This window comes from Mus musculus, chromosome 18 (assembly GCF_000001635.26).
Source record: "Mus musculus strain C57BL/6J chromosome 18, GRCm38.p6 C57BL/6J".
NCBI lineage: Eukaryota > Metazoa > Chordata > Mammalia > Rodentia > Muridae > Mus > Mus musculus.
Window position 1 is genome coordinate 67,075,603 of NC_000084.6, and position 16,248 is coordinate 67,091,850.

Genomic DNA, 16,248 nt, shown 5'->3' on the forward strand with positions numbered 1-16,248 from the left:
CCGTTGGTTTGCCAACATGAGGCCTCCCTGTATCTGGGAGTTGGCCGTGGCCTGCCTGTCCAGGGCCGATGTCACTCTTGCCAAAAGGTCATTGATGGTTTGCGTTGTCTGAACCGTAGCAGACAAGGCAAGGGCCGAAGCAGTGACAGAGGCAGCTACTGCTGCTGTTACTACCAAGCCAACTATAATAGCAGAGATTCCAAAATCTCTCTTTTCTCTAAATAAGCTTAAACTGCTAGGGGCTTCCACAGGAACTGGAACAAATCTAGGCATGTGAGTAACCAAAGCAAAGGGATATTTAGTAGCATCCCAACACAGGGCATAGAAACATTCATTAAGCAAGCAATCTAACTCTAATTGATTACTATTTAAACTTTTATTACTTACCACCCACAGAAAGGGGGGCCAAACACAAACCGGGGTGACAGTATAATTCACCCTTTTAAATGCTTTATATTTAGTATTAGAGGAGGACCAATCGAAGGACCCCGAACCAGCACTCAAAGTGCCCTTCCACTCAAAACCCATTTGGCCCTTTTCACTATATCCACCTCCAATCATGGCCATAGGTGAAAAATCGGTACAGCTCCCATTAACCCCACAAAGTAACCATTGATCAAAAGGGTTAGCATCTGCCCGATCAGGATTCATGAAGGTAAAATCATGTCCAGCAAAGATTTCATTAATCTCTACACTTATGTATGGGGAAAAGGAAAAATATCCTTCAACCACCCAAGCGGGTTTTCTGGCCTGGCACCCAGTCCAAGAAAGCATGGAGTCCTCCGAGGATCTTCCTTTACAAAAGGGTGCCATTCTGGGTTGCTGGGGTGGTGCTTTCCTGGATTTACGACTAGGCGACCAGCCTTAGATTACAGATGCCTTGGATTCCACAATGCCTTGTCCCTGAGGGTTGTATGGCAAACCAGTTAAATGAGTTACATTCATCTGGCGACAGAACTGTCTGACATGGGTGATATAAACAGGAGATCTCCTATGTAATAAAACAGCCTGTATTTTTTGAAAAATATCAGTGACTTTACTGGATGATTTTATTACCCCAGCAGCCTCTAGAAGGTTAACTGCATTGACCACATAGGAGGAATCTGACACAATGTTAAGCAGTCCCGGGAAGGCCTTAAGGACCTCCAAAACCACCAAACATTCCACAATCTGAGGTGAAGTTTCATTATATTGTTTAGACACTATTTTGTCATTGGTCACATAAGCGCCTACACCAGTTTTTGACCCATCTGTATACACTACGATTCCTTCCGGAAGCGGGTTTTTTGCTGTCACCTGTGGAAACACTATGGCCTGATTCAGGGCAAATTGTAAAATTGGATGTCTAGGATAATGATTGTCAATTTGTTCTAAAAAGGAGGTGACTAATACTGCCCAGTCATCAGATGTAGCCACAAGGACCTGAACTTGTGTGGCAGTATAGGGAACAATTAGCAATTTAGGATCTCGTCCAAAATGAGTGACTGCTGTTTTTAAGCCACGAAGCGCAAGTTGCGCAACAGCGTTAGGATACCAATCGATTACTTTTGCCAGAGAAGCATTGGGATGGATCCATAATAATGGTCCATCTTGCCACAATACAGCAGTTGGTAACTGAGCTGTCTTAAAGACACACAAGTCGAAAGGTTGTGATTCCTCAATATGCCGTAACTGGGCATTTTGTAAGGCATTCTCTACTACTTGCAAGGCTTTATTAGCCGTAGGAGTAAGGGCTCTGGGGGAGGAGATATGTGAATCCCCCTCTAAAATATCAAATAAAAGTTTAAGCTCGGCAGAGGAAATCTTTAAAAAAGGCCTAAGCCAATTTATATCCCCCAATAACTTTTGAAAATCATTAAGAGTATGTAAATGATCTTTGCAAATTTTCAATTTTTGAGGAAGTATCTTATCTGGGAAAATAATGTTTCCCAGAAAGGAACCCACTTCCGAAATCTGAACCTTTTCTGCAGCTATCTGCAGTCCCCATTGGGCTAACATTTTTATCAAAATGTTAGGATTTTTGTAAAAGCATCATATCTTTATGGCACAAAAGAATATCATCCATATAATGTAACAACAGTAAAGAGGGAAAATATTGTCTCACAGGTTCTAATGCTGACTGTACAAAAAGCTGGCACATAGTGGGGCTATTTGCCATGCCCTGAGGGAGGACTTTCCACTGAAACCTCTTATCAGGCTCCATATGATTAAGGGCTGGAATCGTAAAAGCAAATCTTGGTCGATCTTGGTGACACAAAGGGATGGAAAAGAAAAAGTCTTTAATGTCTAAAATGACAATTTTCCATTGCTTAGGCAGGGCAGATAACAGAGGTAAACCCCGCTGGATTGAGCCGAAAAGGTTCATTTGTGCATTAATTGCTCAAAGGCCATGAAGTAACCTCCATTTGCCTGATTTCTTTTTCATGGCAAAAATTGGAGTATTCCACGGGGACGTGGAAGGTTCCAAATGTCCGAGCTGCACCTGTTCTGTAACTAACTTGTTGACTGCCTCCAATTTTTCAGAGGATAGCGGCCATTGGAAGACCCACACGGGTTCCTCTGTTATCCAGGGAATGGGTCTTGTAACACCAACGACCCCTAGGAAAAACCCAAGCCCCGTCTGCCTGGGTTACCGTTGTGGGAGACAGGCTCAAGTCTACCTTGTTCTTTGCTTCCCAATCCCTTTCCCTTTTGTGTACTCTGTCTTCTTCATAATATTAGCGGCCTGAACTGAGTATTCATTGGTTAATGTGATTCCCATCTCAGAAAGCACATCTCTGCCCCATAGGTTAACCAGCAGCGAGAGCACATATGGAGTAAACAGGCCCCTCTGTCCTTCTGAGGTTTGCCATGTCAGGGTGGATGAACTAATCGCTGGGCAAGATTGATAACCCAGGCCTTGTAAAGAATGAGAAGATTTTGTAACAGGCCAGCTCTTGGGCCACCAGTAAGATGAAATGATACTCTTATCTGCTCCGGTGTCCATAATCCCCTCAAAATCTTTGTTATTAATAAAAAGATGTAGAGTAGGCCTGGCATTCAAAGGCATAACTAGATAGGCTGAATCGGGGCCAGAAGAACCCATACCTCTCAATTCTTTTGTGTTATCTTTATCCTTATCGGGGCTGGGCAAGAATATTAATTGTGCAATTCTATCTCCTGGGCTAATGGAAAAAAATACCTTGGGGGCAGGAGCAAAGGACTTGAATGTCTTGCAGGTGTTGGTGGTCCACTACCCCAGGATGAACCACAAGGCCTTGTAAAGTGAGAGATCCTCGCCCAATAATGAGACCCATAGTCCGAGGGGGTAAGGGTCTAGGAGACTTAACGGGGATTGGTTGCACATTCATTTGGGGCATGAGTAAAAAACTGGAGGTGGCACGCAAGTCCACTCCTGTGACTCGTCGGGTGTCATCTCCTCTGTCCTGCTCTGGCTTTTGACAAAGCGGCTCCCATATTTGTGAGGGCCCTGGGATCGGGGGCCCAGCACCCCGTTTTTTTGACTGTGAGGGATTAACTTCACCTATCAGGGGCAGGAGTCTTCCTTTTACATCTCTGACAGAGCGGCATTCACTAGCCTTGTGATAGTCCTTTCCGCAGCGGGAGCAGAGAACAGCTCCTCTTGCGCGTTCAGGTACAGGGCAATTTCTCTTCAAATGTCCAGCTTTCCCACAATTGAAACACGCCTTTTGTTTGTTGACATTAGGGCGCCTCTGAGATTGCAATATAGCCGCGGCTACTCCCGCATTGGTGAGAGGGCCTCCTAGCTCCCTACATATCTTAAGCCAGTCTTGTAACCCTTTGTTTTTTCTTGGCGTGATGGCCGCCCTGCACTCTTGGGTGGCTTGCTCATAAATGAGCTGTTCAATTAGAGGTGTGGCTTGCTCGGGGTCGCCAAAGACCCGGGCTGCGGCCTCAGTCATTCTTGCCACAAAATCAGAGAATGGTTCCTGGGGGCCCTGAACAATCTTTGTAAGGTGACCCCCAGCCTCCCCTTTTCTTGTGCCTTCCAAGCCTTGACCGCAGCTGCACCTATCTGGGCGTATGCCCCCCAAGGATAGTTAATTTGATTGGCGGCATACTGCCCTTGGCCGGTCAACAATTCAAAGGTCCATTGTCTCTGGTTGTCATCAACTGCTGTGGTATTGGCCCTGGCCTGATTTTGGGCCGCATCATACCATAGAGCTTTCCATTCCATATATTGTCCCATATTAGGGAGTGTAGCCTTTGCTATCATTTGCCAATCTGACGGGGTCATGGCCATATTGGCGAATCTCTCGACCTGAACCAGAGTAAAATTGGCACTGACCCCATAGTTACGGACAGATTCAGCAAGTTCTTTAAGTTGTTTATAATCCACTGGGGTGTGCATACGCCCCGCCTCCCCAGTATCAAAGACTGGAAATGCCACCTGTATCTTTTTTAACTCTTCCTGAGGAAAAAAGGAGTTAGCGCTATACCGCAATTCATAAGGCGGTGGCACTGTGAGCACAGTAGCTGGTATGCTACCCTTTTTATTACTTCCTGATCACGACCATCGGTCAGGGTTATATCTTTGTTCTTCATACTTTGCTGCCTCCTCTAATTCAGCCTCCTCACTGGGGTCTAGATCTTCGGACCCTGAACTATCAATCTCTAAGGCCTCCAAGTCATGGATAGGATAAAAATTAGTATAAGGCTTTTTCTTAGTAGAGGGCTCAGTTTCACTGCCCTTCTTTCTCTCTCCCCTTCCTTCTGAATCCTGGGGAGGGCCCTTTTTCTTAGACATGTCTTTCTTTTTTTGAGCTCCCATTCTCTCGCTCCATTCGGTTTCTGACATACTGTCCTGAACCTCTTCTAGTGTTCCCTGTCCCTCCACAATGGCGGGTCGGCAGGTTTCATCCTCTAGACAGTTTTTTATCAGCTTCCAAATTGCCTTGGTGCCCAGACGTAAGTCTCCCTCTTCATGCTTACGGTCAAGGTCCCTCCCTAGCTTATTCCATGAGGCTACAGTTAGAGACCCCGAACAGGCATACCAGGGAACAACTCGATCCACCTCCTTAACAAAGTTCTACAGCGTACAGGAGGCGACCTGCAGGTCGCGTTGCTTTAGCACTGCCTATAACGCGGTGATCACTGACTGTGAGGAGCCCATGATAGAGTGAGTGCCTGCGGCTGATCTACGCCTGACTTATGGTACTCCTTAAGCAAAGTGAAAGTAAACATGGCACTCTGCTCCCTTATCTACAGGAAGCTTACAAGATACCTCGGTGCTGCCGCTTATCTACGTCAGACTGACCACACCTCAAATTTCAACACCAGCCTCGATGAACAGAATAAGAAACAATAAGAAACAGAATGAGGTCCAGGGCAACCAAGACTAGAGCTTCTACCGCCCCTTCCTAGGGTGCATCTAGATTAAGACCGAAATCAAAAGGGATAAGAGGTTCACGATCAGACATACCTCTCCGAACTTACCTTTTCCCTGCAGTTCTGAATCCACCCCATCTCCGGGGGTTCTCGATGCCGGCGATGTTGATCCCAGGTTTCCGGCACCAGATGACCCACGCTACCGTCTCGCCAGCAAGAACGCACGCAGGACATTCGGATCCTTCTGCAGTAAAGCTTTAATGCATCTCGGGAGATAGATGATCAGCTTCAGGAGAAGAAACCCAGAGAGCAGAAAACCCTTCCCTTATATAGACTGCGAAGTACGGTTGGAGACGTGCACCATCCAGATTGGCTGCCCACCATCAGCCCAGATGACGCCACGGGAGAGGCAGGGCTCAGGTAATGGAAAGATACCCTGACGCCTGCGCACACTACTTGTTTTTCAACATGAGCAACGGATGTCAGCGCCATCTTGTAATGGCTAACTGTGAAGGCGGCTCCTCACAAAGAGAAAAAAAAAAAAACCCTACACTCACTGACCAAAACAACTGTTTCTACTCTTAGACCCAGATCTGAAAGCTCATATGTCACAGAAAAGTTAATGCCCAAAAGAGAAGAGCCGAAGAGAAAAGGTTTCCTTGGTGGCCAGGGTCAGGAAACAGTCACTCTGCTGATGTCTGTCAGTGTGGAAAAAAAAAAAAATACATGGGATAAACAATGTTTCTCTAGGGCCTCTGTTGATGCAACCACTCCAGACAACCCTTAAGTTGGGTCACACTCTAATAAATCGGGGATTTAAAAGTAGAAATTGTGTGTGCAATCTAGGACAGATTTTTCAGTCATCAGCTGTATGTAACTTTTGCTGTCAACAGTGTTGTATACTGGCACGTGGCCTATATGAACCAGGTACACCTGGGAGGCAAGCTGGGGCTGAAAAAGACTTAGATGGCAAGAGATTAATGGAGCCAAGATGATTCACTGTTCAAGTGCTTATAAGGGGGAAAGCCCATTCCCTTCCCCCAAGTCCACTCTTGGTGCCTGGAGCCATTCCATCAGCACTCAGTTGCCAGGCTTCTTGATGTATTGTTGCCAAGTTGTTAGCACTTGTCTGCCAGAGCTGTTAGCAGTAAGTCGCCAGTTCCACAGGTAGTCAGCTATCTCAGGAACATCTCAGGAAGACAGGTTCAGCCTTTCAGCAGGTAGCAGAAGAGCAGGGCGGTTGTCACTTCAAAAAGGAGTCAGCCAAGTGAGAAAGCTGCACCGCAGGTGGCCCCACCTACCAGCCTGCTTCAGGCTGGGGGAGGCTACACAACAGGTCTGTGCATTCCTTCCAGCTGGGACACAAGTTTCTGTTGAAAACCTGAAAAGCAGGATCAATGGAAGACAGGTTGTACAAGGCATAGATGGACCCACAGGCAGTGCTTCTGGGGGCACCAACAGCAGTGGAGCTTGCTAGAGAGATGCCTCGGACGCTCTACAGTGGGATAGAGAAGATGTCTCAAGATCACTGGATATCCAAGTAAGATTTAAAGCTCTGACCCATTGATACAGTCCTGGGTACTCTATGTGGGAGTGTCTGCATGAGCGTGGACCCACCTAAAGACGGATAGAGGAGCAGAGAGTATCAGTGTCTAAGGCCATCAGAAAAATATTTGTGTTTTCAGATGGTCTTAGGAACCTGAGAAAGGGATGGTCAACCTCCATGGGGGGTCGGGACCCACCGGCTGAGAACCACCACTCTATGAAGCTGGCCAGAGATGCCTGTGTTCTTAATGTTTAGACCCCTGTCCTGCAGCATGACAAATGCACCACTTCGCTGTAATGAAAACAGCTGCATGTACTTGGCAAAAAGCATATTGGATCCTTCTGACCTCTGCCTTCTGGGCAGATGCGTGCTGAACAGAATGCGTATTCACATAGCGTCCTGAGGCATGTGGGTCCATTTTCATCTATATTGTCTGTCTTCCTCTTGGCAGGCAGCAGGGCCTACAACACTACAGCTTACTATAAAAGGCTGATAAACCTGTGACCCACTCTGATACCTGTAACTCAGGATACAATGCAGCTAGAAAAGAACAGTCCTGCTGGAGGTAAAGAGGCACCTGCCATCACAGGGCTTGGGTCGGGTTGACCGTCTGGCCAGAGGAGCAAGACTCGATTCTGGAGTGGCTGACGGTCATGTGGGCCCTTTTGCTGTCTAGACACGAGATCTGAGTTTTCTAGGGTGTGAGCCTGCTGCCTTCTTAGGCAACAAGCCCTGAAAATAAGTGAAGTTCTTCAACTCCTGTCTCTGTTCATTGGCATTAGTGGTGACAGGCATTACAAACGCCAGTGTTCTGGTCATGGGAGACGTTGTCAACAAAACCAGGATGAAACTAATAATGCAGGGCCAGCTGTGTGACCTCCAAAAACATTGAATAAGAGAGAGAGAGAGAGAGCTAGCAGAGCTTATTTAGGTTTTTCCATCCCAGTATCACCATTGGCACCAAAACCAGTTTCTACATTTAGGAAACCAAAAGGTGCAGCCTACAAAAAGAAAATAAACACTTAGCAGCTGGACGTGGTAGTGCAGGCCTTTAGTCCCAGCGTTAAGGATGCAGAGGCAAGCAGATCTCTGTGAGTTTGAAGCCAGCCTGGTCTACAGATTGAATCTAGGACAGCCAGGGCTACACAGAGAAACCCTATCTAGGGAAAAACAAAAGAGAAGAAAAGAAAAAAAAAAAGAAATGCTTAGCAGGACAGCTAGCATCATAAGCCCCAAACATTGACCACAGTATGAAATATCGATGCTCTGAAAGCAAGAAATGAGGTTATAAACATCAGAGGAGAACAGAGTCCACACAAAAATCCACTAACAATCAAAAGTTTCAAATGCATCAATAAAAGCTAAGTAGATGAGGCTGAGGAGATGACCCAGAGTCTAAGAGAGTGAACCATTCTTGGAGAACACTCCAAGTTCTGTTTCTAGCACCCACAATGGGTAGCTTACAACTATCTATAGCTCCAGCGCTAGAGATCAGATGCCCACAGCAGGCACGCTCACTTGCACTGACCCACACACAGATCCACAAATACACACTTAGATTCTTTAAGGTTGATTTACTTTTCTGTGTTCAAGTGTTTTGTCTGCATGTATATTTGTAACCTTCCCTCAGCCTGAAACTGGCTGAGCCAGAACTTGACTTTGCTGCCACTAAGGAGATTATCTAGGGTGGAGCCTTCCTCCCTAGATCACTCTATTGTTCAGCCACTGTCAACTGCTACCTGCTGAGAGCTATTCCGGAGACTACACCCTATCTTGCACATCATCACCTGCAGCTGGTTCCAAGCTCCAAGGATGAATTGGTGGGAATGGGCCTCCCGCCTTTTTATAAGCGCAGTCACCATTAAACATTTGAACCTTGAACAGACTAGTATGTCTTGGTTCCATTATTTCTCGACCTGCCTAGGTTCCCTCTTTTCTTTCAGCTCCAGGTTGCCTCCCAGGCTCGAACCTGGACATGAGAGCCGCAGGCTAGCCCCAATATATATATGCAGCACATGCACTCCTGATACCTGCAGAAGCCAGAAGAGGGAATTGGATCCCCTGTAATTGGAGTTACAAATGGTTGTGAGTGGCAATGTGGGGACGGGGAACCCAGGCTGCATCATGAGCAGCAAGTGCTCTTAACTGCTGAGCCATCTCTTCAGCCCTAAAAATAAAATGTTTATTTTACATGTATGAATGCTCTGTCTTCTATGCACATCAGAAAGGGAACCAGATCTCATTACAGATGGTTGTAAGCCACCATGTGGTTTCTGGGAATGGAACTCAGGACCTCTGGAAGAACACCCAGTGCTTTTAACCACTGAGCCATCTCTTTAGGCCCCATAAAGTAATTTTGTAACAAAGAAAATGAATGCTTAATGTCAGCTGACTGTTAAAGTGTGCTGTCAACCCTGGAGTCTGGTTGATATAGCAGGTGTCAACTCTTTTAGTTACTTTTCTATTGCTGTGACAAAATGCCATGACCAACACAACTTACAGAAGAAAGAGTTTAATTGACTTACAGTTTCAACAGGTTAGAGTCCATAATGGTGGAGCAAAGGCATGGGTGGCAGCAGGAACAGCTGAGAGCTCACATCTCAAACCACAAGCAGGAAGTAAAACTAGCCTGAAGACTGTGTTAATCTTTTGGAACTTCATTGGCAGGAAGCCGGGGCACACCAAAGCCTCCTGTCATCCCCAGGGCGCACTCTCTGCCTTCGGCCTGTGGATGGAGATGTAAGCTCTCAGCTGCCTGCTTTCGCCATAGACTTCAGCCCTCAGGAAATGTAAGCCTACTTTTTCTCGTTTATAACTCATGGTGTTTTTATCATCACAACAGGAAAGTAATAAAAGTCGTTTTATAGTTACAAATTAAATTAGCTGCATTCAAATTCTTTGTAACTGATAATACATATTTAAGGGCATGATGTAATGTGTAATGTATATTTTACACAGTACATAGGTTAAATAAAGCATGGGCATGATCTCATAGTGACTTTTATGTTGAAGGCACTACTTGTGCTCCTTCAAGACTCTTGTGACATAAGATAGAGTATGGTCGTTACTCCAAAGAAACCAAAACACTAAAATTAGAAACTACCATATCAGGGCTAGAGAGATGGCTCAGCGGTTAAGAGCACTGACTGCTCTTCCGAAGGTCCTGAGTTCAAATACCAGCAACCACATGGTGGCTCACAACCATCTGTAATGGGATCTGGTGCCCTCTTCTGGTGTGTCTACAACCATCTGTAATGGGATCTGGTGCCCTCTTCTGGTGTGTCTGAAGACAGCTAGAGTGTACTTAGCTATAATAAAAAATAAATCTTTGGGCCAGAGCAACCAGAGGTCCTGTATTCAATTCCCAGCAACCACATGATGGCTCACAACCTGTACAGCTACAGTGTGCTCACATACATAATATAAATAAATAAATCTAGAGAAAAAAAAGAGAGAGAAAGAAACTACCATACTTTGGTCGATGAGAAGGCACAATTAGAAAAGGCCTGACCAGAATGACCTTGGTGGAAGAAGGGGCCCAGCTTCAAAAATTGTGCTCTGAACTGGGCAGTGGTAGCACATGCCTTTAATCCCAGAGGCAGGCAGATTTCTGAGTTCACGGCCAGCTTGGTCTACAGAGTGAGTTCCAGAACAGCCAGGACTATACAGAAAAACCCTGTCTCAAAAAGCTAAAATAAATAAATAAAAATAAAAATGTGCTCTGATCTCTACATGCATGCCATGGCAAGGAGGCACGTGCATGCATATACATACATATTTACATAAAACATTTTTAAATGTATTAGAGCTACCATATGACCTAGCCATCTATTACCAGGTATATATCTAGTAGGCTAGCAGAAAGCCTAATGCCAGGAGTACATTACTTCTTTTGGACTTGTTGGTCCCTGAAGTCCCAAAAGCACCCCCAACTTTAAAAGCCAGTATTGGTGCTCCTGGCTGCCCCTCCTGAAGATGCCATATACTTGAGTCACAGTTTGTGAAGAAATTGGGCTGGCCCTACTGACAGCTTCATCTCTATTGGCTAGCTTTCTTAGGAAGGTGCTAAGCATGCTACAGGAGGGCTGAGGAAGTTATATCTAGGTGTGTGTGTGTGTGTGTGAGAGAGAGAGAGAGAGAGACAGACAGACAGACAGACACAGACAGACAGGAGAGTAGGGGGTGGGGAGGGGAGGGGGAGAGGGAGAGAGACCATGAATTCATGCAGGGAGGAAAGAGAAGAGGGAAATGATATAATCACCCAATTTTTTTAAAAGTACTCCCCTCTCCCTCTCTTCCCATAAAAGAAGTCTTCACCCTTTACCCTCTAGCCTTCTTCTACGTGCTTTTTTGTTTGTTTGTTTGTTTGTTTGTTTTGGAGAGAGGTGTGTTTTGGTTTTTTTGAGGCAGAGTTTCTCTGTGTAGCCCTGGCTGTCACTCTGTAGACCAGGCTGGCCTCGAACTTTGCCTCCCCAGTGCTGGGATTAAAAGCGTGTGCCACCACGACTCCAGGCCTTAGAAGCCAGAGACTTGTGGCTCCAGGTGTGCTCCCTGCCCCTCCAGGGTCCAACCACAAGCAGCCTGGCACTCTGCATCCTGTGACACTCTCTGCCCTTGAGTGACAACAACAACAACAGGCAGCAGCGGTTAGTGTCAGCTAGTATTAGGGCCCTGGAGAACTTCCCATTGAGACTCTCCACTCCTATCCTACAGTGACCATGAAATTATAGCTCTGAAGCAGACCTGAAGTATCTGCCCTCAGTCCTGAGGGGCGGGCAGCTCCAGTGACCCCAGCTCCTCTATTTTTTCTTTTTTTCACTTTTCATAGCCTTCCTCCTTCCAACTCTGGCTTGTCACCTCTGCCTTCCGACACTGCCCTTCCCCACTGGGCCTCAGGAGCTGCTGGTGGTTGTTCTCCCGACCCTTCAGGGATCTTCTTTGACATAGCTGGTTGTTCCCACTATTGTTTCTAGCTAAGCTGGATGTATCCATGATAAAGATCACACGCAGGCAAGGAAAGACCATTCGGGGAATCCTTTTTATTAGACCTAATGTCGCAATACCATGGACACAACGTGAAAAGTAGCCGAACCCCCAATTTATATAGCCCGGAGAAAGGCATGGTAAGGATGCATCATGTAAGTGAAGAATTGTATTTGCCCCGATCCCAGCACAGCCTCCAGTTCCACGGCCCTGGCCTCTTACTGCTTCCCCTCCTGCTGTAAATGAGAAGAGCTTCCAGGTCATCTAATAGCCACCAAATCCTATCTTGCTGAAGATACTGTCTTCCAAAGCTGGCAAGGGATGTCTGCAGTGATGGTCACGGCTGGAATCAAGGCCTTCTGGATCCGGAGTCTTTGCTTCAGTTGCCGTTATCCATTCAGCTGGTGTGTGTCACCGGGCTTTTAAGTGTACAGAGCAGGGTGCTGTTTAATATCCTCCCAGCTCCAAGCTGCCAAGCTTAAGGGAACAGTCTGTCGGATAGACTCTATCCATTGCTGCTCATAGGTCTCACCAACCCTCTCTTGGGAGTTTTGCTCACTCATAGAAACTAACATTTTCAACAGTGTTTAACAATGCTCCATCCTGCCCCAGCACCGTAGGTCGCTTAGTCTCTGGCTCAGCCCTAGCTAGTGGTAACCTAACCATCCCTGCAACAAGGCAAGGAGTTCTGCCCGGCACTTATGATAGGCAGCCAGGGTACCAATACTTGCCACAGGAGGCAGTATTTACGGTAACCGGAGCAGTCTGCGCGGCGGTTTTACGGTAAGGGGGGGGGGGGGGGCGGGCTGGCCAAGGCCCTTGGTCAGCTCCGCCTGCTTGGGGCGCTCTCAGGTGCGAGCTCGCGCCTGGGACGTTCGAAGGATGCACAATGGCCCTTCGGGGCAGTGAGGGGCCGTGGTCCCCCAGCCGGACCCACCGCAGCCACGCCCCGCAGCTGGCGCCCCAGGGTCCGAGTGCAGCGCTGCCTCCGGCGTCGGCGGGAGCCCCGGTCTGACCCGCGGGGACTTGCCCGCGCCCCGCGCCCCGATGGGCCTATGCTACAGCCTGCGGCCGCTGCTCTTCGGGAGCCCAGAGGACACCCCGTGTGCGGCCTCGGAACCCTGCGCAGAGGATGCTCAGCCCAGCGCCGCCCCGGCCCCTGCCTCGATCCCAGCCCCGGCTCCCGTAGGGACCCTGCTCCGGCGTGGCGGCGGCCGGATCGTCGCGAACGCGCGGCCGCCAGGCGAGCTGCAGAGCCGCCGGCGACAGGAGCAGCTACGAGCCGAGGAGCGCGAGGCGGCTAAAGAGGCGAGGAAAGTCAGCCGGGGCATCGACCGCATGCTGCGCGAGCAGAAGCGGGACCTGCAGCAGACGCACCGGCTCCTGCTGCTGGGTAGGTCTGCACTGGTGGGAGCTGGGGGGATTCGGGCGGGACCCTGCCTTGGAGAATGTCAGGCGTGGACACTGCAGACAGAATGACTTTCAGCCTGACATTTAAATGGCTTCGTCGCCAGAACGCTCCTGGGTGATTTTGCTCTCTTCCATGCCTTGTGACCGCGGGCCAGTAGCTCACGAATTACTAATTAATGTGCCTCTCTGGGAAATTTCCGCCTTTAATCCATTGATTTCCTCAGCGTGAACTCCACCGGGACGCCTTATCCTAGCCCTGCCATTTCCTGCCACAGTCCGGGCAGCTTAGTTTGTTCTAAGAACGCCAATGATAGGAGACTTGGAAAGCCTTTTAGTAAACCACAAAGCTTTTATTGAAAGCACGGTCTTGAGAACAGAGCTGGGATGGATTTAGGGTGCTGGCTGCTGAGAAAGCGCACCCTTGGCCACCTAGTGTTATAAGTTCCCGGTGCCAGAAGGGTGTTTGCTCTTCTCAGAACCAACGACATAAGAGAGTGGCCTGGCCTGTCTGTTCCCACCCTGTGCCCCGCCCCCAGCCTCAATCGTCCCTCCCAACTGTAATAAAGTGGACATAAACCTGCCAACACTGGGAGGTCCCCTGGTATTTTTCAGAGTTTAGCATGAGTGTGCTCTTCAACAACTGAAAAACATTTTCTGTACAGTCGAGTGTGCGATGAAAATGGGAAACGGGTCACGAATTCCTTGTGCCTGTGTACACAGTGTGTCTGCACACGGCAGAGACCAGAGGAGGACATTGGGGGTCCTGCTCTGTCGCTTTGCTCCTTGTTCCTCTGAGACAAAGTCTCTCCTTGAAGCTGGACTAAGATTTGTAACCGCCAAGCGTTGGGGTTGCCGGGCTTCCCTGATGCTGGCATCCAAAGGCAGGTCCTCGCGCATGAGCGTCAAAGGCGTGTCTTCATCCTCTAAATCGTAAAGTGATTGCTTTGTTTTACAACTTTATCACACTTATTTGGGTGTGTTGGCACACATGTGTAGAGGTCAGTGGACAACTTACGTGTGTCTGTTCTCGCCTACCAACTTGTGGTAGACAGGCATGAAACACAAGCTATCAGGCCGGGCAAGCACTGGCCCTGAATCTTAAATTCTTTGTTCTACTTGTTGCCTTTTAGATTTCGAAGGTGAGGGGTTGGTGGGGGTTGGGGGGGTGGTGGGGTGGAAATGAAGATGTCAAAATCTGATCCAATTTTGTGAGCTATCAGATGGAATGGCTAGCCATCTGCACTCGGCTCTGTGGAGGGGGCTATGCCATGCAAAGTAAAAACTGGCTTCCAAATGAGCACAGCTCTTAAAATCTCAGGAAGAAATATTGAGTTTAAACAGACTCACCTACTTTAAGAGTGAATGATTGAAAACCAAAACTAGCTACTGTATCATGGTGAAATGTATGAATTCTAAAACAAAGGGAAATTTTCTTTTGAAACAAGAGACAAACTATAAACATGAGAGCCCCCCCTTACCTTTTCTTCAGGAGATACATTTCCATATCTCTATGGATAGTGGAGATCATGTATAGAACCCTCTACATACTATGCTTTGCCCATATATACACACCTACTGTGGTGCTTAATATGTAAATTGGGCACAATTTAAAGGAACAACTTATTTAAACTAACACAACAGAGACTAACAACTAATAGAACACTTATGAACAATAACCTGTAATAAATGCCATGTTACAGAATACAGCAAGTATCCTAGCCCATTCTCACACCTCCTATCAATAACATTGTAGTATTAGAGCTGCTTGAAAATACCAAAGTGTATCAAAACTAGGTAACTACTAAATGATCAACAAGCAGGTAGCATATACAGTGTGGCTTCTCTGGACAAAAGACAATTCACCTCCTAGGCAGGAGGTGGAGGGACAGGGTGGGTGCTCAACACAAGATTTCATTGTGTGGGCTGGAGAGATGGCTCAGTGGTTAAGAGCACTGACTAGTCTTCCAGAGGTCCTGAGTTCAAATCCCAGCAACCACATGGTGGCTCACAACCATCTGTAATAGGATCCAATGCCCTCTTCTGGTGTGTATAAAGACAGCTACAGTGTACTCAGATACAGTAAATAAATAGATAGATAAATAAATAAATAAATAAATAAATAAATAAATAAAGATTTCATTGTGTTAATTAAAAGGGTCATTAAAAACTTACAAATAGTTTATTCCTGAAAATTTCCATTTAGTATTTTCTAACCACTGTTAACCTTGGCAACTAAAACTGTAAGTGAGCCCCAAACTTCAAATGAAGAGTTAACTACCATATACCAAGGAATAAAACAATTGGCTCAAAAGAGGAGAGCACAAAGCATCAGTTCTACTCTCCAGCGCCAACTTCTAGAATGCGGTAAAGCAAATGTTTCAAGAGAGCCTGAGGATACAAAATCACATTTCTAGACTTCCGTGCCTATTTTGAACCATAGTGGCAGACTTGAGCACTAAAGACATTTTTTTGAAAGGCAAAAATAAATTTCAACTGCTTGTAAGGAGTTTTGAATGGCTGTACTCTTTAAAGACATTGTCTCATAGCCTGATACAGCTTGTTTGCTACCTCACATTTGAAATAACGAGAGCTCGAAGTTCACACATACTTCTAGTGTTTAATGGATCGTATTCTAAAAGCTCATAACGAGGAGGATTATGGGCTCAAAAGTAGGTTAGTAAGGTAAGGCCGTGAGTTAGGATTAAAATAATGCTTTTATTTTAATTAAATATTATTTATTTAATTGTAATAATTAAATATGTAAAAATAATTAAATAATGTAAATAAACAATATTTATTAAATTATTTTATTTAATTCCTTTTTCTTTTGTATGCATGGAGTTTTGTCTGCATGTATTTCTGTGCACCATGTGCATCCAATATCCTTGGAGGCAAAAAGATGGCATCAAATACCTTGGGACTGGAATTATAGACAGCTACAAACTCCCATGTGGGTGCTG

General features: G+C 46.6%; 1 protein-coding gene across 1 annotated transcript in view; it reads left to right on the forward strand.

Annotated features, from left to right (window-relative positions):
- Window positions 1-12,695: 12,695 nt before the first annotated feature.
- The window catches only part of Gnal (guanine nucleotide binding protein, alpha stimulating, olfactory type), a 138,495-nt gene continuing 134,942 nt past the window's right edge, over window positions 12,696-16,248 (forward strand). The window contains exon 1 of the mRNA NM_177137.5: window positions 12,696-13,271. Within this exon, the coding sequence (NP_796111.2) occupies window positions 12,926-13,271 (346 nt within the window). The 5' untranslated portion in view covers window positions 12,696-12,925. The remainder of the gene's footprint in view (window positions 13,272-16,248) is intronic.